Source organism: Rhinatrema bivittatum, chromosome 4 (assembly GCF_901001135.1).
Source record: "Rhinatrema bivittatum chromosome 4, aRhiBiv1.1, whole genome shotgun sequence".
NCBI lineage: Eukaryota > Metazoa > Chordata > Amphibia > Gymnophiona > Rhinatrematidae > Rhinatrema > Rhinatrema bivittatum.
This window is the reverse complement of record NC_042618.1, coordinates 196,211,643-196,236,238: the sequence shown is the minus strand read 5'-3', so window position 1 is coordinate 196,236,238 and position 24,596 is coordinate 196,211,643. Positions and strand designations below refer to the sequence as shown.

At 46.5% G+C, this 24,596-nt stretch overlaps 1 protein-coding gene across 2 annotated transcripts in view; it reads right to left on the bottom strand.

Moving 5' to 3' along the window:
* DNAH1 (dynein axonemal heavy chain 1) overlaps positions 1 to 24,596 on the bottom strand; it is a 1,058,897-nt gene that overhangs the window by 278,188 nt on the left and 756,113 nt on the right. For both annotated transcript variants that reach the window (XM_029599497.1, XM_029599496.1), the window contains exon 52: positions 14,066 to 14,257. In XM_029599497.1, coding sequence (XP_029455357.1) covers positions 14,066 to 14,257 — 192 coding nt within the window. The remainder of the gene's footprint in view (positions 1 to 14,065; positions 14,258 to 24,596) is intronic.

Below are 24,596 nucleotides of genomic sequence, written 5' to 3'. Positions count from 1 at the left end.
CTTTTTGATTTTGTCTGCATAATAAGATATTTTGGCACAGTCTATTTCTTTTTTGTATTTTTCAATTGTGTAAAATAAGCAGTTTTATTATCTGAAGTTGGATTTTTTCACCAGCAGCGTTCAAGGCACCATAATTTAGTTTTCATTTGTTGTAGATTTATTGAAAACCAAGCCGCACTCAGTTTGGATCTGGTGGTACAGAGTTTGCTTGGGGTTATAGTACTGAAAGAAGTAGATTTTGCGGAGTTCCAAATGTCAAGTGATTAATATCAATGTCAGGAAGTGTAGGGATTTTATGAAGTAGAACATTAACAAAAGTATCAGCATCAACGTGCTTTCTTTTTAGTATTTTTTTAGGACTGTCAGGAATGTTAGATGGAGTATGTATGAGCTCACCGCTTACTTGTATTAAGAACTGGTTACACCAGGGAACTTGTTGAATAGTTGTGGTTAGCTCTATGTGAGCAGGGTTATAGAAGACAAGGTCTAGAGTATGCCCCTTTATGTGTGTCGGCTGATCTATGAGTTGTTCCCAGCCTAGTCCTGATTAATAGGGATGTGAATCGTTTTTTGACGATTTAAAATATCGTCCGATATATTTTAAATCGTCAAAAATCGTTAGAGCCGCGATACAATAACAATTCCCCCGATTTATCGTCAAAAAATCGTAAATCGGGGGAAGGGGGAGGGGAAGGGGGAGGGCGGGAAAACCGGCACACTAAAACAACCCTAAAACCCACCCCGACCATTTAAAATAAATCCCCCACCCTCCCGAACCCCCCCAAAATGCCTTAAATTACCTGGGGTCCAGAGGAAGGGTCCCGGTGTGATCTTTTACTCTCGGACCTCCGGTGCTTGTAGAAATGGCGCCGGCGCTACCTTTGGTTTTTCCGTACGGAAAAACGATTCGCGGCAGGAGATCGCTCCCGGACCCCCGCTGGACCCCCAGGGACTTTTGGCCAGCTTGGGGGTCCAGCGGGGGACAAAAAACAAAATGGCGCCGGCGCTACCTTTGACCTGTCATATGACAAGGCAAAGGTAGCGCCGGCGCCATTTCTACAAGCACCGGAGGTCCGAGAGTAAAAGATCACACCGGGACCCTTCCTCTGGACCCCAGGTAATTTAAGGCATTTTGGGGGGGTTCGGGAGGGTGGGGGATTTATTTTAAAGGGTCGGGGTGGGTTTTAGGGTTGTTTTAGTGTGCCGGTTTTCCCCCCCTCCCCCCCACTGGACCCCAGGTAATTTAAGGCATTTGGGGGGGGTTGGGGAGGGTGGGGGATTTATTTTAAAGGGTCGGGGTGGGTTTTAGGGATGTTTTAGTGTGCCGGTTTTCAATTTACACGATTTTCACGATATTTAAAAAACCCAAACGGCGACGATCCGATTCCCTCCCCCTCCCAGCCGAAATCGATCGTTAAGACGATCGATCACACGATTCACATCTCTACTGATTAATCATTTATTAATTGATTAATGAAGAGATGGCATGGGGGGGGTGTTAGGTCAAAATGTAGATTGAAATCACCAGCTAAAATAGTTTTAGATAAATTGACTGGTAATGTTGTTAAGGATTCTATCAGAGGGGAAAGATTGTTAGTGAGTAGGCTGGGAGGACAGTATACAATACAAAGGTTTACTAGGCTGGTAGAGATGAGCATAAGTTCATAAGGATAATACATTGGTAAAGGTTTCCTGCAGGGTTGCAGGGAATCTTTGACAATGATCAATAGACCTCCTCTGCGATTGGGACGAGGTTCCAAAAATGAAATATAGCCTATGGGGTTAATAGAATTTAATAGAACATTGTCATATTCAAAAAGCCATGTTTCAATGATAAGAACAGCATCTGGTATCTGCGGGGGGCGCTGTTCACCACGAAACATGATGGCTGCGTGCGCCTGAGGCTCCTGTCCTGCCTTCTCCCTGACCAACTTTTTCGCCTTTAAAAACTTTCAAAAACGCGACTCCTGCCGAAGTATCAGATTGGGTGGGAGTTGCTGCCGCAAGAACTCACAAAAAGGCCAGAGGCGCTGCTTGCGGAGAAGCGGGAGAGCTGTTAGGGAGTGCAGCCTGAGCTCTGCCTTCCCCCCGGCTGCCATTTTCGCCGCACACACAACAGCGGGGGAACAAGAAAAAGAAGTCGGAATCCTGCCACAGCCCTGAATCGGGTGAGAGCCGCTATTTAAAGGAGATATTGCAAATAAAATATTAAAATATAAAATAAGTGGGCTGTTCGCCGCGAGAAGGAATGGCAGCTCGTGCCTGAGGCTCCAGCACTGCTTCTGCATGGAATAAAAACTCAGCCGCGGAGAAATTGCTGAATTTTTCTTTTAAACACAGCCCCGGATTGGGCATGACCTGCAGGCAAAAACCGCTGGACACAAAGGGAGTTGCTCGCCGCAGGACGGGAGTTTTGGCAGTAAGTACAGCCCTTGCCTTTCTGTCCTCCCAGACGCCATCTTGGCCGCGAAACTAAAGATTTGCCTCCCGACTCAGGTCAGCCTGGGCAGCAGGCTTTGCGAAAGCTGCCTCCAGCATTAATTTCCTCACAATTAAACAAAATTTTAAACAGAATAATTTTCTGCTGTGCCGATTGCCGAGTGCCGAACTGGCTGCTGGCGCCCGTGATTCCTGCCTTTTCTCTCCTTATCGACTGCCATCGGAGCCGTAGGACAAACTTACCAGCCATAATTTAAACTTTTAAAAACGGAACATTTTTACTCTCCTGGCTTTTCCAATTGAGACTTTGGACACCGGGTCGAGTTGCACCGGAGATGGAGACTGTAGCCCATCTAAAGGCAGCAGAGTGGAGTGTGGAGCAACAGCTTTCTTCTGGGCAGCCATATTGGTAGCTTTTAACCCAGCAGGTGCATTGGAACAGGAACGAGATCTACGGGCACTTAGACATCACTTTGCATTGGGGGAGAGCAGCTCTCTTGCAAGAGGCAGTCCATATTAATTATTAGTTATAACCCTTATCAAAGCAGGTAATTTTTTCGGGACTGAGCTGTTCGCTGTGGCCTAGCAAAGTGACTGACGCTGTCACAGATTTTGGTCGTCATCCATTACCTGCAGCATTTCATATATGCAGCATACTCCCAGCAGCAAACTATAAGCAGCAAAATTCAAGCAGCGTAATATAGGTAACACGATTTAAGCAGCAAACTATCAGCAGCTACATCCTCGTGGAAAATTACCGCAGCATAATACAAGCAGCAACCTGCATGCCGCACATTATAAGCAGTAATTTTCAAGCAGCCTAATATAGGCAGCAGCAAAATTCATGCAGAAAAACAAAAACAATACAACAAACAAAAATTTTTTCAGCAGCAACATATAAGCCGACAAATTTACGCAGTAAACCCCAAGCAGTAATATTTCTGCAGCTAAATTCAAGCAGCATTCATCAAGCAGTAAAATTTACGCAGCCGGACTCCCGGTGAAGCGTCACCCGTCGGATAATTGGAAGCGAGAGCTCCGCGGCTCCCTTCTGACGTTCCCCCCAGAATTGGACTGAAACTGCGGTGATTTCCCCTGAATTTTCACGGGGGGCCCCTCGAGTATCTCTGCTCCCAAGGCTGGGGTGAAGACTGGTGAATTTCACGGGAGCAGATAGCAAGAACCCTGCATGGCGATATCCCATCTCGCGCGCTCAAAGTGGTGCCTGCTCGATAAGACTGCTACTCACAACCTTCCGTATGCAGCAGCGATTTGGAAGGTGACCGAGGAGGTAGTGAGTAACGGAACCCTGGGGCAGCTGAATCCATCTAAAAGCAAGGAGGCTGTGGACGATCGGGGTGCTGGTAGTGAGAAGCCCCGAACACAATCCCTGTTCTGCAAAGTAGCCACGTGGTCAGGATGGTGGTGGTTTCAGTGTGCTCTCGTCTTTGATCTCCAGGCGATGGCTTACAGCTTCGGCGTGCTCGGTCTCAGGGGGGTCACTCACGCAGAGTAATAATATGGACATTTAGTATGTTAGTTTGCCTGGCTCTCCTATTGTGATGGCACAACCGTGAGTGCAGTCCTTCCTTCATTATTTTGATCATCTGCATACTCACTGGCATTTCTGGCACTGCTCCTACGTATTGGTCTCACTGTTGATCTCCCTAAATTTGCATGTCACCTGCCTTGATCACATAGAGTTTTGCGTGTGGATAGTGCCTCCCATCCTGATAGCTTTGTCTATCTCACATTTTATTCCATGTTGAGACCTTTGCAGATTTCACTGGACATGGTAATCAGAAGATAAGTTCTTCCCAGGTGGATAGATTATTGAGCATTGCTAACGTCTAGTGTGGGGGATATCAAGGAATGCGCCATAGGCGTTCCAGGGCTTGTCCTGAGCGAGGAACTCCCACAGCCAGAATGGCTAATAATACGGACGGTGCGAAACAACTCACGTCAGTGTCGGAGGATGTTTTACTGCAAATCTCATCTCGGATCTCAGGAGCACTGGATGAGAGACTCATTAGGCTACAGACTATGATGGATGCTATAAAGGGGACATTGGAAGGACAGGCCAAGCGGATGGATGGTGTGGAGCAAAGGATTAGTGATCAGGATGATAGGCTGGTCAATGCAGAATGACAGGTCCAACAACTTACGGAACAACAGGCCACACTCCTGACCCGGATAGAAGATCAAGAGAATAGAAACCGAAGGAACAATATTAAAATAGTTGGTATCCCAGAGATTGTAAAAGAATCAGAACTGTATCATCTTATAGAGGATTGGCTCCCCAATTATTTGGGCTTGACATCTTTGGTGGGCCAACTATGATGTGAACGTGCCCATCGACTGGGTCCCTTACGGGAAGGAGATAATAGACCATGGCCTGTAATGATACGTATTCTAAACTGGCTACATAAGGTGCAACTGATGAGAGAGTACCGAAAGCGTTCAGTGCTAGAATATGAAGGAAATCACATCTTGATCTTTAATGATTTTTCAGCGGCGGTTGCCACACAGCGGAGGGCTATGGCGCCTGCGTGTACTGAGCTCCATAAAAGAGGAATCTCGTTTGCACTCCTTTACCCGGCGAAACTCAGGATAAACCATGATAACAAGACTCTCTTTTTTTTGAAACCTGATGATGCCTCTGCCTTCCTGGCGAACTTGGTTCCAGCAGGGCCCCCTGGAGCGGGAGCCACCAAATAAATGCCACTCACAATAGAGAATGGCCAGGACCGGAATGTTCTCGAAGGAAACATTGAACATCTGTACCATGAAATCCCTCATAATTGTGTTGGTTTGGAGATGGTGTCCTGATTAATGGGAGTTATTTCTAAAAAATGGGTTATGGAGGGGGATTATACCACTTGGGAGCCACAGTTTCGGCCATACGTTTCAGTTCTCAACGGTTACAAAGTTATATTGTCATGTTCTGTATTAATTGTTCAATTTCATATTTACACTGTAATTTTTGGGGGGAGGGGGCGGAGGAGACCTTTGGCATGCCTCGACAATGGGGGTATGTCAGAGTTCTGGGCCTCCTAAGGATGCAACTTGCAAGCTGTAAGTATGAATGGATTGTAAACTGGTATGTATGGTATGCATGGAGTGTATGGGACTGGATGATGGGGGTTAGGGGGGGTCAGAAGGAATCCTTAGGAGCGGTAGAAGTACTTTTGGCTGGGGGACAGTCTATACTGGACATTGATGTAGCAAGATAGGAGTTGTTTCCTTATGATCCCGGAGGCTCAGGCTGGGGAGCCGAGGGATTCTCTATATTGACATTTTCTTTACACATTTTATACTGGCTGAGCCTCTAAGACTCTAATGTGATGGCTGCGGTAAAATTTACTTCTCTTAATGTAGATGGAATTCATTCCCCAATTAAAAGAAAGAAGCTTTTGATGGCATTTAAACGCATGAATGCGCAGGTGGTGTTTCTTCAGGAAACCCACTTATCGGCAGGTGAACATATCAAGCTGAAAAGAGAATGGGTGGGACAATGATATTTCTCCTCTTATAGTTCTCGAAGAAGAGGTGTTGCAATATTAATTCATAAACAACTGCCCTTCCAGTCAGAGAGGGTCTGGCAAGATCCAGAAGGCGGTTACATCATTGTCCAGGGATTGTGCAATCAACAAAAAGTAATCTTGTGTAATGTATATGCACCAAATGTCTATAATCACAATTTTTTCAACTGTTTGTTGGGGATATTCAGGGAGTTCACAGACTATGCAATGCTGGTGGGGGGAGATCTCAATTGTGTAGCTAATAAAAATGAGGATTGTCGACCGCCTAAGTCTGCAGAGCTGGGGGATAGTCAAAAGGGGCCTAATTTTCTGTGCCAGGAGTTGCACCTCTTAGATATATGGAGGACTTTGCACCCTGGGGAACAAGATTACACCTTCTTTTCTCACCTGCATGGGTCATACTCTCATCTTGATTATTTCTTAATTTCCGACTTTCTGTTCCCTAAAACGTCGATGGCCACAATAGGTACGATAGCCTTGTCTGACCATGCTCCGGTATCAGTTGTTGTCACTTTAGGTCACACGTCGAAACCTCCCTTTTCCTGGCGTATGTCCCCTAGTCTACTCTTGGACAAGGAATTTTTCCAGTACCTGCAGAGGAGATGGGAAGATTATCTGCAATTCAATTTGAGTCCGGAGGTAATGCCTGGGGTTTTATGGGAAGCGGGAAAAGCGGTGATGCGCGGGCACATTATAGCATACGTTGCCACTCAGAATAAGGCCAGAAACGGGGCGATACTTAAACTTACTGCAGAGTTGAAAGCTGCCCAACTTTGGCATATGCAGGAGATGTCGGAAACTTGTAAAAGGGAGGCAAAGGGTATTTATGAAACGTTACAGGAACTCTTACACCAGAGAGCTTCTAAATCCTTGCGCTATTATCAGTTTCAGATGTATCGTTATGGTAATAGATCCAGTAAGTTATTAGCTAACTTAGTACGGGTGCGTGGCCCTAAATCTTTCATCACTAGTATTAAGGATCGCAATGTGGTGTGACACTTTACTGCGAAGGCGATAGCGGATCGCTTTCATGAATACTACAGCCAGTTATATGGGGATAAACCAAGCAATACTGAGATGAGGGAAGAGTTTTTTTAATAATGTGCCTTGGCCTCGGTTTACTGTGGATCAGCAGGCCATGTTAAATAAACCAATTGCAGATATGGAAATTCATGCGGTGATACACAGCTTGAAACCAGGCAGGGCCAGATGGATTAGGACCAGAATTCTATAAGATCTTAAAATTTCCCATGCTGCAGGTGTTGCGGCAGTATTATAATGGGTTACTTCAGGATCCAGCAGTTAGTCCCTTGGAAAACCAATCTACTATAGTTCTCCTGCCAAAACCAGGCAAGGATTTGCAAGATGTTGGCTCTTAATGGCCTATTTCTTTAATTAATGGTGACCTGAAGATTTTAGCTGCTGTCCTTGCTGCTAGATTAAATTCCCTCCTGCCTTCTGTCATCCATGAAGATCAAATGGGTTTTATTAAAGGGCGGCAAGGAGTAAAAAATGTGAGGCGTTTAATAGGAGTGTTAAATTTTCATCCGACAACGGAGGCGGTGATCTTGAGTCTAGACGCAGAGAAGGCCTTTGACACTCTTTCTTGGAGCTATTTATTCGGGCTCTGCAGACTTATGGTATATCTGGTCCTTTTCTCAATTAGTTGCAGGCACTGTATTCTAATCCTAGCACCCGTCTCCTCATTAATGGAGCATTGTCTACACCCTTCCCTATCCACTGTGGGGTATGGCAGGGGTGCCCCCTCTCGCCTCTTTTATTTATTTTAGCGTAGGAGCCTCTGGCAATTAAATTAAGGCTGGATGGGGAATTTAAGGGTCTTCGTCTGGGAAGGCATCAGATGAAGCTGGCAATGTTTGCCACTGATATTTTACTATTTGTCGGCAATCCGACAGCTAGTATCCCAGTCATTATTAGCCATTTTACCTCTTTTCACAGTATAGCAGGCTTAACAATTAATTTTGCAAAATTGGAGGCTTTAGCGTTAAATCCTAAGGTGCAGGGTCAATGGAGGGGAGATTTTCCTTTTACTTGGGATCAAAACAAAATAAAATATTTGGGGGTTTGGATATCACGAGATCTTACAGACCTCTATGAGCTCAATATTTCCAATACGATTGCAGCTTTGGCCACCCAACTTCAGACATGAAGGGCCCTGCCTCTTTCCCTATTTGGCAGATGTGCTTTGCTTAAAATGGTTTTATTGCCGAAGTTACTTTATAAGATGCACATGTTGCCTTGTTGGCTGACAGGCAGGGACATTAATTGGTTATAAGCAGCGTTTCAAAAGTTTGTGAGGGCTGGAAAGAGAGCTCGGCTGAATTACAAGGTGTTGACATATCCTAGGAGGGAGGGGGGCCTAGGCCTAGGTCTGCCAGATGTTCGACTCTTTAATGCAGCCTGTCAGTTACATTTTGTAGGTGAGTGGATCCTTGATCGCTATACATACTGTGAAGTTGGGCTTGTTATTAGTATGGTTTTCCCGTGGTCTCCATTATACCTTATGCAAGCTAGTAATACAGCATAGCGTTCTCTACAAATTCCGCGTAGTTTGGTTCACCCCTGTCGCCAGGCTTGGCAGTGGCTCCGGATACAGGGAGGCTTGACTGGACTCGCCTCTCTCTTAATGCCGTTGCTGGGTAATTGGGATTTTCCTCCGAGGCGCGAACATTATGCTATTTTTGATGCCTGGCTACAAAAAGGACTTCCGTTCATGTATCAATTTTATTCTGAGGACACTCCATTAGTGCAAGACTTTGCATCATTGGCTACAGACTATGAATTACCAGCTAAGCAATTTTTCGCATATTTACAAACACGCCATTACTTGCAAAGTTTCAAGTGGACAGATGACCAGTATCGGCAGGAACGTCTATTCGCCCAGTGTTTCTTTGATGTGGCCTTAAAGCAAAACTCAATAAAAGGATGGTGCGAGATGGGGAGAAAGTATTGCACACCTTGGCATCTCTCATACCTGGCGCAATACTGGACTGAGATGGGGGCGACTAATGTGTCCTCATCCTACTTGCTTTCATGTTTTAAAAATATGCAGAAAAGTGTACCAGATCTATCACTCCAGGAATTACAATTTAAAATTTAACATCATATTATTTGTGATGATGTGCGTCGTTATCAAATGGGGAGACTTACATCGCTCATGTGCATCAAATGTAATCAGGACAGGGGAACTTTGGTACATCGACTGTTTACGTGCCCCCAGTTGGCAGGGTTTTGGAACAAAGTATTGACTGTTGTTGCTCAAAGTACACAGTCAGCCATTGGCAGGAGCGACAAGCTTCTTCTGTCGGGCCTACGAGGTGCGGTGCCCGCCTATACGGTTTCTTTGGACAGGTTTGGCCATACTGTTATATTATTGGCTTGCCGCACGATCCTAGCAGACTGGATACAACCGAATAAACTTCTGACCACAAAGGCATGGTATTATCGAATGGCCTCCACTATGCAACTGGAGAGATTAGCCTCTTTACAGGGCTTGAGACTGCCGGACTCGGACTATAGGCAATGTTGGGCTACCTGCTTTACCTTACTGCCGCTGGAAATACAAACTTATTTGCTTTCCCTGGGATATCACTCTTCATGGAAGTGACTAAACTCACTAGTTTGTAGTAATAGAATCCCTGCCCCTGGGTCAAAAGGGCTGGGCATGGGAAGATGGTAAAAGGATTCTTGGACCTTAACGTTCGGCTGTATATGTTCTTCCTCTGAAAAAATATGTATTATGAGTCCTATGTGCTACTCTCCTAGGGGTTCGAGGGGGAGGGGAGTGGCTGTGTGCATGTATTGGATGAATGGTGAGCGTGGGATGTGTGCCTGACTTAATAGACTTTGTCTGATGGTTATCTCCATCGGATATTGTAAAGGAGTGGGGCAGTGCGCCTGGCATCAGGTGCAAGCACAGTTCAGGGGTGTGGTTTGATATTATTGTTGATGGTCTGTCATGGGATATCGGGCACCTCTTCTATGTTTAGATGGTTATACTGTCTTTACTCTTCAATAAAAATGATTTTGAAAAAAAAAAAAGAACAGCAACTGGTAAATGAGAGGAAATTAAATAAAAAATTATGGGTATCTTTTTTCTTAATGATTATACGCTGAAAATTAACAAAGAGATGGAAGCTATCATTATAGTTATAGTCTTAAGTGTGGGAGTAATAGTTCAATGAAGAGCATTTGGTTTCAATATGTCTATGGCGATAGTTTGAGAGTTCACCATATTTACCTTTGCCCATAATAGTGGAAATGTACATTTTAAGAGAAGAGAAAAGAAAAGGTAATACCTGTTCCAGTACAGATTTTGATAATTCAAAGCAGTAAGCATTGTGTTTACAGATGATAGCATCCGGGCAGAAAAATAGTATTCAAATGCAAAACAAGAGCATAAAGTGCAGAGGTACAGAAGAGTGCACGAAGGGGTGCACAAACAGGTGAGCCCCTCTGTCGCGCACCTTCGGCACGTGACACAACGAATGCGCAGTACCTCCGGCATCGTGCACTTCCTTTGTGCTATCACCCCTTGATGATGTCATGGGGGGCGGGGTGGGATTGACCCGTGCTGGCACAGAGGAGCTGCTTTGGTGGAGTTTGCAGCATTTAGGTAGGACTTTGCAGTGAAGAGTGGAGAAAACAGCTCCCAGGTAGGCGACTCTTTTCACCCACCAGCAAGATGATCCTCTCCTCTCAGCGCTCCCACATACCACATCCAGGTATTGCTGTAATTCTTTGCACCTTGAAGCTCAGGTATCTCACAAATACTGAGTAACAGGTCTTAGCACATTCCTGGTTCTTGCCTGATCCCTGCATTTTAAATAAATCTTAACTTGGGGTCTGGATGTAGAATATTGTGCGTGATCTTTGGGATAGCTGCCTCTGTATTTAATATTTTATATGTACAGGTCATGTAAAGTCACAAGTTGGTCTGTACACATTGCAATTTACCTGCTGTTTTCTATTGTGCATTTATGCCTGAGAAAGTTGTTAAATAAAGACTTAAAAAAAAAAGAGAAAGAAAATGTAGTCTTAAAGGAAAAGTGAATATTGGCAACAGAATGAGCTTTTTTATTGCCTAAAAATGTTTTACCTTACTAGATAAAATCCACCTCCAGAAAACAAAGTCAATGACAAGTTGCTTCTCAAATATCTCACGTGTGCCCCTGTGCACGCATTCATTGGCCCGCGCCCATGGACACGGCCATTTTATAACATACGTGCGTATATGTGTGCATGTTATAAAAAGCAAAATTGCTTACCTTGTAATAGGTGTTATCCCAGGACAGCAGGATGTAGTCCTCACATATGGGTGACGTCACTGACAGAGCCCTATTGCGGGAAAACGTTCTATCAAAGTTTCTAGAAACTTTTGACTGGCCCTGTGAGGGCACTGATCATGCCCAGCATGCCATTATATTATCTGCAACAGGGGTCTCTCTCTAGTCTCGTATGTAGCAATAAGCTTTAGCAAAAATAAAATAATAAAACTTCTCCAACCCAACTCCGCGGGGTGGCAGGTGGGTTTCATGAGGACTACATCCTGCTGTCCTGGGATAACACCTATTACAAGGTAAGCAATTTTGCTTTATCCCAGGACAAGCAGGATGCTAGTCCTCACATATGGGTGATTAGCAAGCTAGAGGCGGAGTCATTTTTTAGTGAAGCAACAGTGAAGTATTGTTGGTGAAAATGAGGCAGCCGAAGATCACAGCAGGTTGGATGTAGAAGGAGCTGGGATTAAACTGGAAACAAGTTCTTTTAGACAGATTGTCCATAGGCTGAATCGTGTCATCCATGTTTGTCCAAACAGTAAGAGCTGCAAAGGTGTGAAGAGAACTCCATGTTGCTGCTTTACATATGTCAAGAATTGGCACTGAACGATAGTGTGCTACTGAGGTTGACATTGTTCTTACTGAATGTACCTTTACTCGCCCTTGGAGACGAAGGCCTGCTTTTTCATAGCAAAACTGTATGCAATCTGCTAACCAGATGGATAGAGTATGTTTACCCACTGTTTTACTCGGTTTGTTTGGATCATAAGATACAAAGAGCTGAGTGGATTTCCTGTGGACTGCAGTGCGGTCTAAAGTAAAATGCTAGGGCATGCTTACAGTCCAAGGTATGTAAGGCCCGTTCTCCTTGGTGAGAATGAGCTCTTGGAAAGAATGTGGGTAAAACTATGGATTGGTTCAAGTGGAATTCCGTAACTACCTTGGGGAGGACTTTTGGATGTGTATGGAGAATCACTCTGTCATGTAGGAATTTTGTATAGGGTGAGTATGTGACAAGTGCTTGTAATTCACTAACCCTTCTAGCTAATGTAATGGCTATAAGGAACATAGTCTTCCATGTGAGAAATTTAAGATCACAGGAATTCATGGGTTCAAAAGGAGAAGGCATGAGTCTTGTTAAGACCAGATTCAGGTCCCATTCTGTTACTGGCGGCCGAATTGGTGGTTTAAGTTGAGTTAAACCTCTCACAAACCTGCTGACAAGAGGTTGTATGGATATTGGTGCATCTCCCATCTTGTTATGGCATGCTGAGATTGCACTTAAATGTACTCTTACAGATGAAGTCTGGAGATCAGAGTCTGAAAGATGACATAAGTAGTCTAGTAGAGAAGTTGTGGGGCAGGAGAAAGGGTCAGTACTCTTTTGTCTGCACCACAAAGTAAATCTTTTCCATTTCGAAGAATAGTTCTTCCATGTGGAAGGTTTACGTGAAGCTATAAGCACTTGAGATACATTGGTTGAAAGATTGAGTGGTTGCAAAATCAAGCTTTCAACATCCATGCTGTCAGGGATAGGGATTGAAGGTTGGTATGGTGCAACCGACCCTGATCCTGAGTTATGAGAGTGGGAGCTACACCCAGGCGAATGGGATCCCTGATCGAGAGGTCTAGAAGTGTGGGAAACCATACTTGTCGAGACCAAAATGGGGCTATGAGTATCATGGACCCCTTGTCCTGTTGTAGCTTCACTAGAGTTTTGGTTATGAGTGGTATCGGAGGATACGCGTATAGAAGGCCTGAGTTCCAAGGGCGAGCAAATGCGTCCTTGGCTGGCTGGTTTTTCTGTTTGTGTAGAGAACAGAATTTGTCCACTTTGTGATTCAGGTGTGACGCAAAGAGGTCTATTGTTGGTTGTCCCCAATGCTGAAATATCCTGGTCGTTACTGAGGGATCCAGGGACCACTCGTGTGGTTGGAACTGACGGCTGAGTCGATCCGCCACTACATTGTGAATGCCTGCCAGATAAGTGACATGGAGAAACATTGAGTGTGTTAGGGCCCAGTCCCAAATCTGTGCAGCTTCTTGGCAAAAGGAGATACGAGCCCGTACCTCCATTTGTTGATGTACCACATGGCTACTGTATTGTCCGTTTGGATGAGAACAGTCTTGTGTGAAAGGCAGTCCTTGAACGCATACAGAGCACAATGTGTAGCTTGAAGTTCCAGGAAATTGATTTGAAATGTTGCTTCGAGTTTTGTCCAAGTACTGATGCCATTATCAATTTCCCAGGTTGTTCCCAGTTCGCCCAGGTAAGGAATAAGCCTTCCAAACCGCCTAATTCAATAACCTTTCTTCTCCCGTTAGCCTTGACCCTTAAAACCCTGCCGATCTAATATCTTTATTTTATAATTTACATGCCATCCATAGGAGAAGTAAAGTAACATGACAGCTAACCTTGGTACATGCCTGTGCAGGTAAGTATTTATGTGCTAACTTCAAGTAAAAATCCAGGAACACCCATGCCCTGCCCAGCTCATGCCCTGCCCCTATTTAAAAATGTTCATTTGTGCATATAGTGGCAAATATCCAGGCAGTTTTTAAAATCCACTCGATGTGCGCCAGCCCAACTTGTGCAAGTATCTCCCGGTTTTGATGCGAACTAGGCTTTTAAATTAATCTTTCAGATTTTTTATAAAAACTCATGTTAATATCTGAGCACTAACAGAATTTCTGTGGGCACATTAGATCCCTATTCCAGGGTTCTTCTCTCTTCCTATCACTCCATCACTAACCACTGATAATCTCTCTCTCATTTCCTCTCACCTTGTCGAGACCACTCTTCATCCTTTTTTTGGCAGTTTTGAGTTCATGTTTCTTAAGCCCAATTAGACTGGAAAAGATGCTCAGCAGCTCCAGGTAGCTTTTTGGTGTGATGTAGTTGTGCCGTGATAGCTCAGCCAGGTATTGTTTGGACATCACCGCTACTGACTGATGTATCTCCACACATATTTGGATCTATAATGAAAGGAAGAAGATGGAGAGCAAAGGTTATTAAGAATTTCATGACAAAGTAAGAGCAGAGAAGAGAGGAATGGTGGCAGAATATTAAAAGGACAATTTTGAAATCCTGTGGGTTGCTTGAAGGCTCACAAGTACCTTGTAGCCATGGGTTTTCAAGTACACCTTCAAATGGGAACTCCATTTGGAGTTTCTCTTTGAAAATATGGGGCCAGCTGGTGCTTTGCAGCAGGTTCCAATTCTGCACCATAAATAAGCAGCAGGGATTCCAAAATGTGTGGTGTTAGCTGGCTCTGCCCTCCCTTGTTCTTATTCCCACCCCTTTTTGGTACAGGTAAAAGTACCCACCCTTATTTTTACCTGCAGAGGGGGAGGGCAGTTTTCCCTGGGTAACAACTTAGAGACCTGAGTAAAACCTTTTGAATATTGTACTGTAAGTGGACAATTTAAACAAGGATCTAAGCCCAATCCTGAATTTGACAGTTGCTCCAGGCAGAGCAAAGAATGACTGAATATAGTGTTTCTTGGAGCATTTTCAGACCAGGGGAGATTATGTGTGGAAAATTGAATTTTCATTCTACATATGTTGCTTCCTCCCCAAAACTTGAGCTGCACACATAGTAGGTGCAAAGTACGTGGATACTTTTGTACCCATATACTATTATATAGTAAATGAAAGGAGATAAAGACTAAAATGGTCCATCCAGTCTGCACAGCAGTGATTCATCCAAATGGGTATATGCACACATAAAATCCCTTATGCAAGCCATCAACTCCCTCTTCCCCTCAAAGTTTTTTTTCCTGTCCTCTCAACCCTTTTCTTACCATGGTCCTAAGCATGCTTAAAATCTGACAAAGTGATGGCCTCTACCTCTTCAGCTAATAGGCCATTTCAGATCCTGCCATCTTCAGGTTTGTTTTTCATAAAAACAATATACACTCGCAAAAAACAATTATACACTCGCTCATCTATAATACTTCATCTACCTGGCTGTGTACTAATCTTCGTATATACAAACCTCCCAGACAACTCAGATCCCTCTCCAAAAATCTTTTAGATGTACCCACAATTAAACTGGCCAAATACGAATTAACTAGAAAAAGGGCTTTCTCTGTAGCCGGCCCTGTTTTATGGAATTCATTCCCAGACTCTCTCCGCCTCATTTCCTCAAAACAACAATTTAAAAAATCATTAAAAATTTATTTATTTCAGAAAGCTTACAGTTTACTTTCCAATTTGCAAAACTAATATTCATTTACATCTTACACACATTATTTTTATTTAAATAGCTCAGTCATAGATATAATATCACAGACTCAATCCACTTTCTGTCTATTGAAGTAGGGCACAAATGTCTATTGATTTATTTAATGATAATTTTTAATTTGTTTTATTTTGGTTTATTATGTATGTTCGGTTGGATACCGCTTTTTATTTTATTTTTATCTATTATGTATGTCTGGTTGTAAACCGTTTTAATTCTTTGAATTGTAAAGGCGGTATATAAACATTTTTAAATAAATAAATAAAGAAATATCCAAACTAACACACCACTGCTGTTTCGGGTTGTAACTGCAGCTCCATGCAGGTTACCATAATACTTTCTGTTTAGGGTTGTAATTGCTGATCAGTGTGTGTTACCCCAATGCATTCCTAAGAAGTAATATTCACTGCTATTAGGGGCTGAACTGTTGCTTTGTGCAGGTTACCAAGTACTTCATTACTATCTTCTGTTTTCTGTATTTATCCCACTGCTTTTGAATCCCATTGCCATTTTTGTCTCCAACACATCCTCTAGAAGAGCATTCCAGGCATCCACTTCTCTTCTTTATGAAAAAAGTTGGCTTGAAAATGGTTTATTCTGGTCTTGGTGCAAGTTAGAAATTCAATAATCAGGCATATCGCTGAGACACTGACATCAGGGGGATTGTTTTCAACTTCATCCAGTCAGCTGAAAGCTCTTTCTATTGTTCCTCAATGAGACAGCAAAATTGCTTATCTGTAATAGAGATGTGAATCGTGTGCCAGATCGTCTTAACGATCAGATTCGGCTGGTGGAGGGGGGGAATCTGATAGTTAAGATATGTGAATTGGAATCGTTTCCGATTCCAATTCACATCGCTAGGGAGGCCCGCGCCGCTAAAAAACAAACAAACCACCCGACCCTTTAAATCGACCCCCCCAAAACCTTTTAAGATTACCTGGTGGTCCAGGGGGGCCTCGGGGAGAGATTCAGGGGGGGCCTCGGGGAGAGGAGAGATCCAGGGGGGCCTCGGGGAGAGATTTCGCGGCATCAGCTGTTCTAAAAAAAAAAAAAAAAAATGGCGCCGATGCCCCTTTGCCCTTACCATGTGACAGGGTATCCTTGCCATTGGCCGGCCCCTGTCACATGGTAGGAGCACTGGATGGCCGGCGCCATCTTTAAAGATGGCGCCGGCCACTTTACTCATCAGCCCCTATTATAATAATAATAGGGGCTGATGCCCCTTTGCCCTTACCATGTGACAGGGTATCCGTGCCATTGGCCGGCCAGTGCTCCTACCATGTGACAGGGGCTGGCCAATGGCACGGATACCCGGTCACATGGTAAGGGCAAAGGGGCATCGGCGCCATTTTTTTTTTTGAACAGCTGATGCCTCAAAATCTCTCCCCGAGGCCCCCCTGGATCTCTCCCCTGGGCCCCCCTGGACCACCAGGTAATCTTAAAAAGTTTTGGGGGGGTCGGGAGGGGGGGGGGGTCAATTTAAAGGGTCGGGTGTTTTTTGTTTTTTTTTAGCGGCGCGGGCCTCCCTAGCGATGTGAATTGGATCGGGAGGGTGGGGAGGGTGGGGGGTCGATTTAAAGGGTCGGGTGGGGTTTTTTTTTTTTTTTTTTTTTTATCGGGCCATCGGCGCCATTTTAATTAGTGGCAGCCAAAATGGCGCCGATGGCCCGAGAGTGGGAGATCGCGCCGGGACCCCCCCACTGGACCACCAGGTAACTTAACATTTTGGGGGGGTTCGGGAGGGTGGGGGAGGGTAAGGAATTGGTTTTAAAGGGTCGGGGTGGGTTTAGGGGTTGTTTTGGTGTGCCGGTTTTCCCGCCCTCCCCCAAATAATTCCCGTGCCCTATTTAACGATACAATACAAATGCCCCTGACGATAAATGTTGAGATTACTTACCTGATAATCTCGCTTTCCTTAGTGTAGACAGATGGACTCAGAACAAGTGGGTATAGTGTGCTCGTGCTAGCACTTGGAGACGGATCTGACTTCAGCACGGGTACATATACCCCCACAGGAAGTGAAGCAACTCAGTAATCTTCCTTGCAAAAGCTGTTATGGATATATGTGTACTGACGATCAATGAAATAGTGAAACAGGATTCCCCTGAACGATTGATAGGAGCTGGAGACCGCCAGCATTCCCAACCGGAAGGCGTCGACACCTGGCAAAGGGGACGCTCTTGTGTAAGAGAATGACATGGCTTACCTTGAATCGGTGAACCCCATGTATACCGGCAGCAGGGCGGGATGCTGAGTCCATCTGTCTACACTAAGGAAAACGAGATTATCAGGTAAGTAATCTCAACATTTCCTAGCGTGTAGCCAGATGGACTCAGAACAAGTGGGATGTACAAAAGCTACTCCCGGACTGGGTGGGAGGCTGCCTGAGGACCATGTAGGACTGCCCTTGCAAATGCTGTGTCCTCCCTGGCCTGGACATCCAGACGGTAGAACCTGGAGAAGGTATGGAGGGAGGACCATGTCGCCGCTTTACATATGTCTGCAGGCGACAGCATCCTAGATTCTGCCCAAGATGCTGCTTGGGCTCTGGTAGAATGAGCCTTGACTTGTAGAGGCGGTGACTTTCTGGCCTCTACGTAGGCCGCTCTGATAACTTCTTTAATCCAGCGGGCGATGGTGGGCCGAGAGGCCGCTTCTCCTTGTTTCTTCCCGCTGTGCAGGATGAACAGATGGTCCGTCTTTCGTACGGCTTCTGTCATTTCCAGATATCTGGGCAGCAATCTGCCGATGTCGAGATGGCGTAGCAAACGCCCTTCTTCTGATTTCTTCAGACCTGCCGTGGTTGGCAAGGATATGGTCTGGTTGAGGTGAAATTGGGAGACTACCTTAGGCAAGAAGGATGGAACCATGTGAAGATGGATAGCCTCTGGAGTGATTCTAAGAAAGGGATCACGGCAGGACAACGCTTGTAGTTCCGAAATGCGGCGTGCGGAACACACAGCCAGCAAGAACACCATCTTCAGAGTTAGAGAACGGAGAGACAGGCCCTGGAGGGGTCTGAAGGTGGATCCCGCGAGGAAATCCAAAACTATGTTGAGGTTCCACAGAGGCACTGGCCACTTCAGTGGCGGACGAATGTGCTCGACTCCTTTCAGGAAGCGGGAAACATCTGGGTGCGTGGCAATGGTCTTGCCGTCCCTCCTGGGACCGTAGCAAGACAGCGCAGCCACCTGAACCTTGATGGAGCTGAGGGAGAGACCCTTCTGAAGCCCATCCTGCAGGAAATCCAGAACAATAGGGATTGTGGTCGCATGTGGGTTGGTGCCCTGAGTGTCACACCAAGCTTCAAATACCCTCCAGATTCTTACGTAGGTAAGGGATGTGGAAAACTTGCGAGCTCGGAGGAGTGTATCTATCACCGGCTCCGAGTAACCTCTTTTCTTCAGTCTAGCCCTCTCAATGGCCAGACCGTAAGAGAGAATTGAGCCGGATCCTCATGGAGGATGGGATCCTGACGTAGCAGGTCCCCGAGAGGAGGCAGGGGAAGGGGTTCCCCTGCCAGTAGTCTTCTCATGTCCGCGTACCAGGGTCTTCTTGGCCAGTCTGGTGCCACTAGAAGAACTAGGCCCTTGTGTTTCTGAATCTTGTGTATAAGGGTGCCCAGCAGGGGCCACGGAGGAAAAGCATATAGCAGTGTCCCTGGAGGCCATGGCTGAACCAGGGCGTCGATTCCGTGAGAGAACGGATCTCGCTTGCGGCTGAAGTATCTGGGTACTTGAGCGTTGGACCTGTCCGCTAGTAGGTCCATGTCCGGAATCCCCCACTGATCCACCATCATCTGGAAGGCTGTGGGGGACAGCTGCCATTCTTCCGGATTTAGGCTTTCCCTGCTGAGGAAGTCTGCCGCAGTGTTGTCCCTTCTGGCAATGTGGACGGCGGAGATGTCCTGAAGATTCGCCTCTGCCCAAGCCATCAGCGGGGCTATCTCTAAGGACACCTGTCGGCTTCTGGTTCCGCGCTGACGGTTGATGTATGCCACCGTGGTGGCGTTGTCGGACATCACTCTGACTGCTCTGTTCCTCAGTCTGTGAGCAAATTGCAGGCAGGCTAACCGGACTGCCCGTGCCTCTAGACGGTTGATGTTCCACCCTGACTCTTCTCTGTTCCACCGCCCTTGTGCGGTGAGTTCTTCGCAGTGTGCTCCCCATTCCCTCAGGCTGGCATCTGTGGTGAGCAGAATCCACTTGGGGGAGGACATCTTCGACCCCCTGCTTGTGTGGTTGGCCTGCAGCCACCACCGTAACTGGGTCCGCACTCTGGATGGCAGAGGTAGATGCACGGAGTAATTCCGGAAGCGGGGGCTCCAGCGAGAGAGCAGGGAGCGTTGTAGAGGTCTCATATGGGCCCTTGCCCAGGGTACCACTTCCAGGGTGGATGCCATGAGGCCGAGAACCTGCAGATAATCCCAAGCTATGGGCCGGCTGGCTCCAATCAAGGACCGAAGACGCGTCTGAAGTTTTAACCTTCTCTTGGTGGTGAGACTGACTTTGTCTGCCTGGGTGTCGAACTGGACTCCCAGGTATTCCAGTGATTGGGAAGGCTGTAGGCAACTCTTGTTTAGGTTGACTATCCATCCCAGGCTTTCCAAAAGGGCGATCACTCTGTTGGTTGCCCGATGGCTCTCCTCTCGTGATTTCGCCCTGATCAGCCAATCGTCTAGGTAGGGATGGACAAGGATCCCATCCCGTCTGAGCGCCGCTGCTACCACTACGATCACCTTGGTGAAGGTTCGCGGCGCCGTGGCTAACCCGAAGGGCAAAGCCCGGAATTGGAAGTGGCGTCCCAGAACTTTGAAGCGTAGGTAGCGCTGATGATCCGGATGGATCAGGATATGCAGGTAGGCTTCTGACAAGTCTAAGGCCGTGAGAAATTCTCCTGGCTGTACTGCGGTCTTGACGGAGCGCAGAGTTTCCATGCGAATCCTCGGGACCCTTAAGTATCGGTTGACTGACTTGAGGTCCAGTACGGGCCGGAAAGTGCCCTCTTTCTTGGGTACCATGAAATAAATGGAATAATGCCCAGAATCCATTTCCCATGCAGGTACTGGGATTATGGCTTTCAAGGACAGGAGCCTCGCCAGGGTAGCTTCCAATGCTGCCTTCTTGTGGATTGGACACGGAGATTCCACAAACCTGTCCGGAGGGAGGTGATGGAAGTCCAGATAATACCCCTCTTGGATGATGGCGAGGACCCACTGGTCCGACGTAATCTCGACCCATCTGGGGTAGAAGAGGGTTAACCTGCCCCCTATGGCTCTGTCCCCCGGATGGATCGGCTGATTCTCATTGGGAGGCGCGGCCGGGCCCTGAACCCGAGCCGGCTCCCTTCTTATGCTGCTTGGTCCGAAAGGACTGGTTCCTGGCCTGAGGACGAGGTGCCTGGTAGTGACTCCTATAGGGAGTGAAGCGTTGGGAGCTTCTTCCTCTGGAGGGCCTCGGAAAGGCGCGCTGGTTCCTTTTGAACCTATCTTCCGGCAGTCGAGGTACTGGAGAGGCGCCCCATGTGCTGGCCAGTTTATCAAGGTCGCTGCCGAACAGGAGAGAGCCCCTAAAGGGCATTCTGGCGAGGCGTGTCTTCGATGGAGCATCGGCTGACCAATTCCGTATCCAGAGGTGCCTCCTGGCAGTTACCGAGGATGAGACCCCCTTGGCTGTCGTACGGACTAGGTCGGATGCTGCATCCATGAGGAACGAGAGAGCTGACTCCATGTCCGCTGCCGGAGCATTGTTCCTGACCTGTGACAAACAGGAACGCGTCACCACTGTGCAGCAGGTTGCGATCCGCAAAGATAGAGCTGCCACCTCAAAGGTCTGTTTCAGGATGGCGTCCAGTCGCCGGTCATGAGGCTCCTTGAGGGCCGCCCCCCCCCCCCCTCAACTGGAATGGTAGTGCGCTTGACCACAGCGCTAACCAAGGCGTCCACGTGAGGGCACGCCAGCATCTCCTTGATTGCCGGGTCCAGGGGGTAAATGCCCGTCAGGGCCCGACCCCCTTTGAATGAGGCCGCTGGTGCAGCCCATTCCAAATCTATCAGTTGCTGTGCTGCTTGCAAGAAGGGAAAATGGCGGGCTGTAGGACGAAGACCTTCCAGCAGAGGGTTCTGTGTAGATGGCACCGTAGTGCCGGGGCCTGTAATAGCCAACTCCGCCAGGCACTGAGATAGCAGGTCGGAGAGATCTTCCTTGAGAAAGAACCGCCTCATGGTTCGATATGGCTCCATCCCCGAGGGGAGTTCCCCCTCCTCGGGGGGTTCGGACTCGTCCTCAGAGACATCAGGGTCCGCACGAACCAGACTGCCCGAAGGCGGGTTCCCACGATAAGGGCACGAAGGTCCGGGGGCGGGATCAGCTGGAGCGGCAGCAGGGCCTGGACTGGAAGATGACTGCATCTGTACAAAGGCATGGATCCCCTTAAAGAGATCCATGGAAGCGGTCTCTAGTCGTCGGGGTACCAGGTCTCCTGGGATCCCAGGTTGTTCGAGACTGCCCGCTAGATCTGGGGTGGCCCCTGGGGAACTGTCAGCAAACCTCGGTTGAGACTGGTCCTGGCCCAAGGCCCCCACTGCCTCCTCACATTGGGAACAAAGGGAGTCTGGCTCCTCGCTGTGCGTGGCTCTAAGCTGGCATGCTGAGCAGAGGCCGAGAGCTTTCACGCCGGAATCAGAAGGCGCCGCCGGAGACGCCGGGGCGTTCGAGTGTTCCATTGCGGCTTGCGAATGCAGCGCTGAAGAATATGTGCTTAATACAATATGTGCTCAATAATATGCGGCAGCAATATGCGCTTAATACAATATGCGCTCAATCAGATGCGGCAGCAATATACGCTCAAGACAATATGCGCTCAATAATATGCGGCAACAATATACGCTCAAGACAATATGCGCTCAATAATATGCGGCAGCAATATACACTCAATACAATATGCGCTCAATAATATGCGGTCAGCAATATACGCTCAATGATATACAATATGCGCTCAATAATATGCGGTCAGAAATATACGCTCAATCATATACAGGCGCCTATCATGGGCGCTCAATACCTGAACAAAGTTGACAAAATGGCGACCTCCACGGCGTGCCGCATACAGGCAACGCTGCCAATCCTCATACCTCGGAGACCAAAAGTAAGAGATGTACGCCTTACCTGATCCTCGGCGCTTCCCGGCTGGAACCCGGGCGGTCTCCGGCTGCGGGGGGAGAGGGGAATACCTTCACCGCCGCGCTTGAGGAAATGCCCGCTGCCTCTAGGTCCACGCCGGGACCGAGGCGCCTCTCAGCCCGGCCAAGCCCTTCTCGCTCGGGGGCTAGATCCCTGCCGCGATTCGGCCACCGGACCGAGGCCTAGACCTCCGAGGGATCGCGGAAATCACCCCGGGAAACTCAACTGGGGGAGGGACCCGAGGGTATCACCGCAGGAGTGCGGGGCTCGATGTTCCTGTAGAAAATTTAGTAAGTAGAATATAGAAAGAAGAAAATAGAAAGTAGTATTGGAAAACACGCTCAGCGAGCGTGCAGGCTCTCCAAACTGCTTTGGAGACGGAAATTACTGAGTTGCTTCACTTCCTGTGGGGGTATATGTACCCGTGCTGACGTCAGATCCGTCTCCAAATGCTAGCACGAGCACACTATACTCACTTGTTCTGAGTCCATCTGGCTACACGCTAGGAAATCGGGGGCATTTGTATTGTATCGTGCACTCTAACGATTTTGGACGATTTTAAAATTATCTGACGATAATTTTAATCGTTCAAAAACGATTCACATCCCTAATCTGTAACAGGTGTTCACCATGGACAGCAGAACAAACAGCTATGCATGTGGGTGATATCATCCGATGATGCCAAGTTGGGTACTGCTCTCTCCCAGCTCAGAATGTCAACAAACCTTTTCTTTTTTTCTGTTTAACTTTTTATTTAAAGAACAAGCAGAAATTCCATGAATCTTACAGAGAAGAAAATTCCAATACAAGAGAGAATAATGACAAAATATAAGAGAACAACACAGTTTCTTACATTGAGAACAAACGCCATTCTCTAACACTTAGCCATTAATGAAAATACGCTTCACTCTTTATTCAATCTATGATTACTATCAGAACTATGTTAGCTGAGTGCGAATATAAGCCCAATATTTGTCTGAAATTTATCATAAATAACTATTTTCTTTTGCAAAGAATAAGTCAGTTTCTCATTTAAGGCTATCTCATGCACCTGTGTATGCCAATGTGATAATGGATGTGTAAATTTCCAGTAAGTTACAATGGTATGACTGGCTACATGAATAAAATGGTTACATAGCTTGTGTTGATAGATGTCCAAAATTATATCTTCCATAGACCCAAAAGACACATCTCCAGAAGTTATCTCACATGTTGATTCAAAATATCACTAATATTAGATTCAACCCTGAGCCAGAAATCCTTAACAAAGACACAGGTCGACAAAATGTGAATATAAGAACCGTCTTCCACACATCTTCTCCAACAGAGTCTAGATGATCCTGGAGAAAATCTAAGAAGGTATCTATAAATTCTGTGCAGCAGCTTGTTCATAAACTTCACTTGCCTGCCAATATAGATACTTTATGTATGAACTTCCATATTCTCTTCCAATCCCAATCAGTGAGATTTAGGCCCAACTCTGTATTTCATTGGGACATCAGGGCCATTAAGGGTTCCTGTTCTTCACAAGATAAAATAATACCTCAAAAGAGAGGAGAGATTATCTTATGTTTTTTTCTCAGCTAACAATAATATCTGTTCCATACTGGAGGAGTTCCTCCTAATCCTGGTTACTCCCTCAGTCTAATGAATTTGGTTTTTATCTTTTAATAAATCTCATGGGACTCCTCCCACAAGCCATACTCCCTCTTTAAAGAGTCAAAAGACAGCCAACCCTTATCATCCCAAAATTGACTAAGGAATCATACATAGCCCAACATTCCACAAGTTTTCCACTTCTTGATGAAAGGTGGCAATTGATATATCAGGATTATCCCTCACCAAAGCAAGTGGATTAAGTAGTCTCTCAGGTATACCCATTCTTTTACA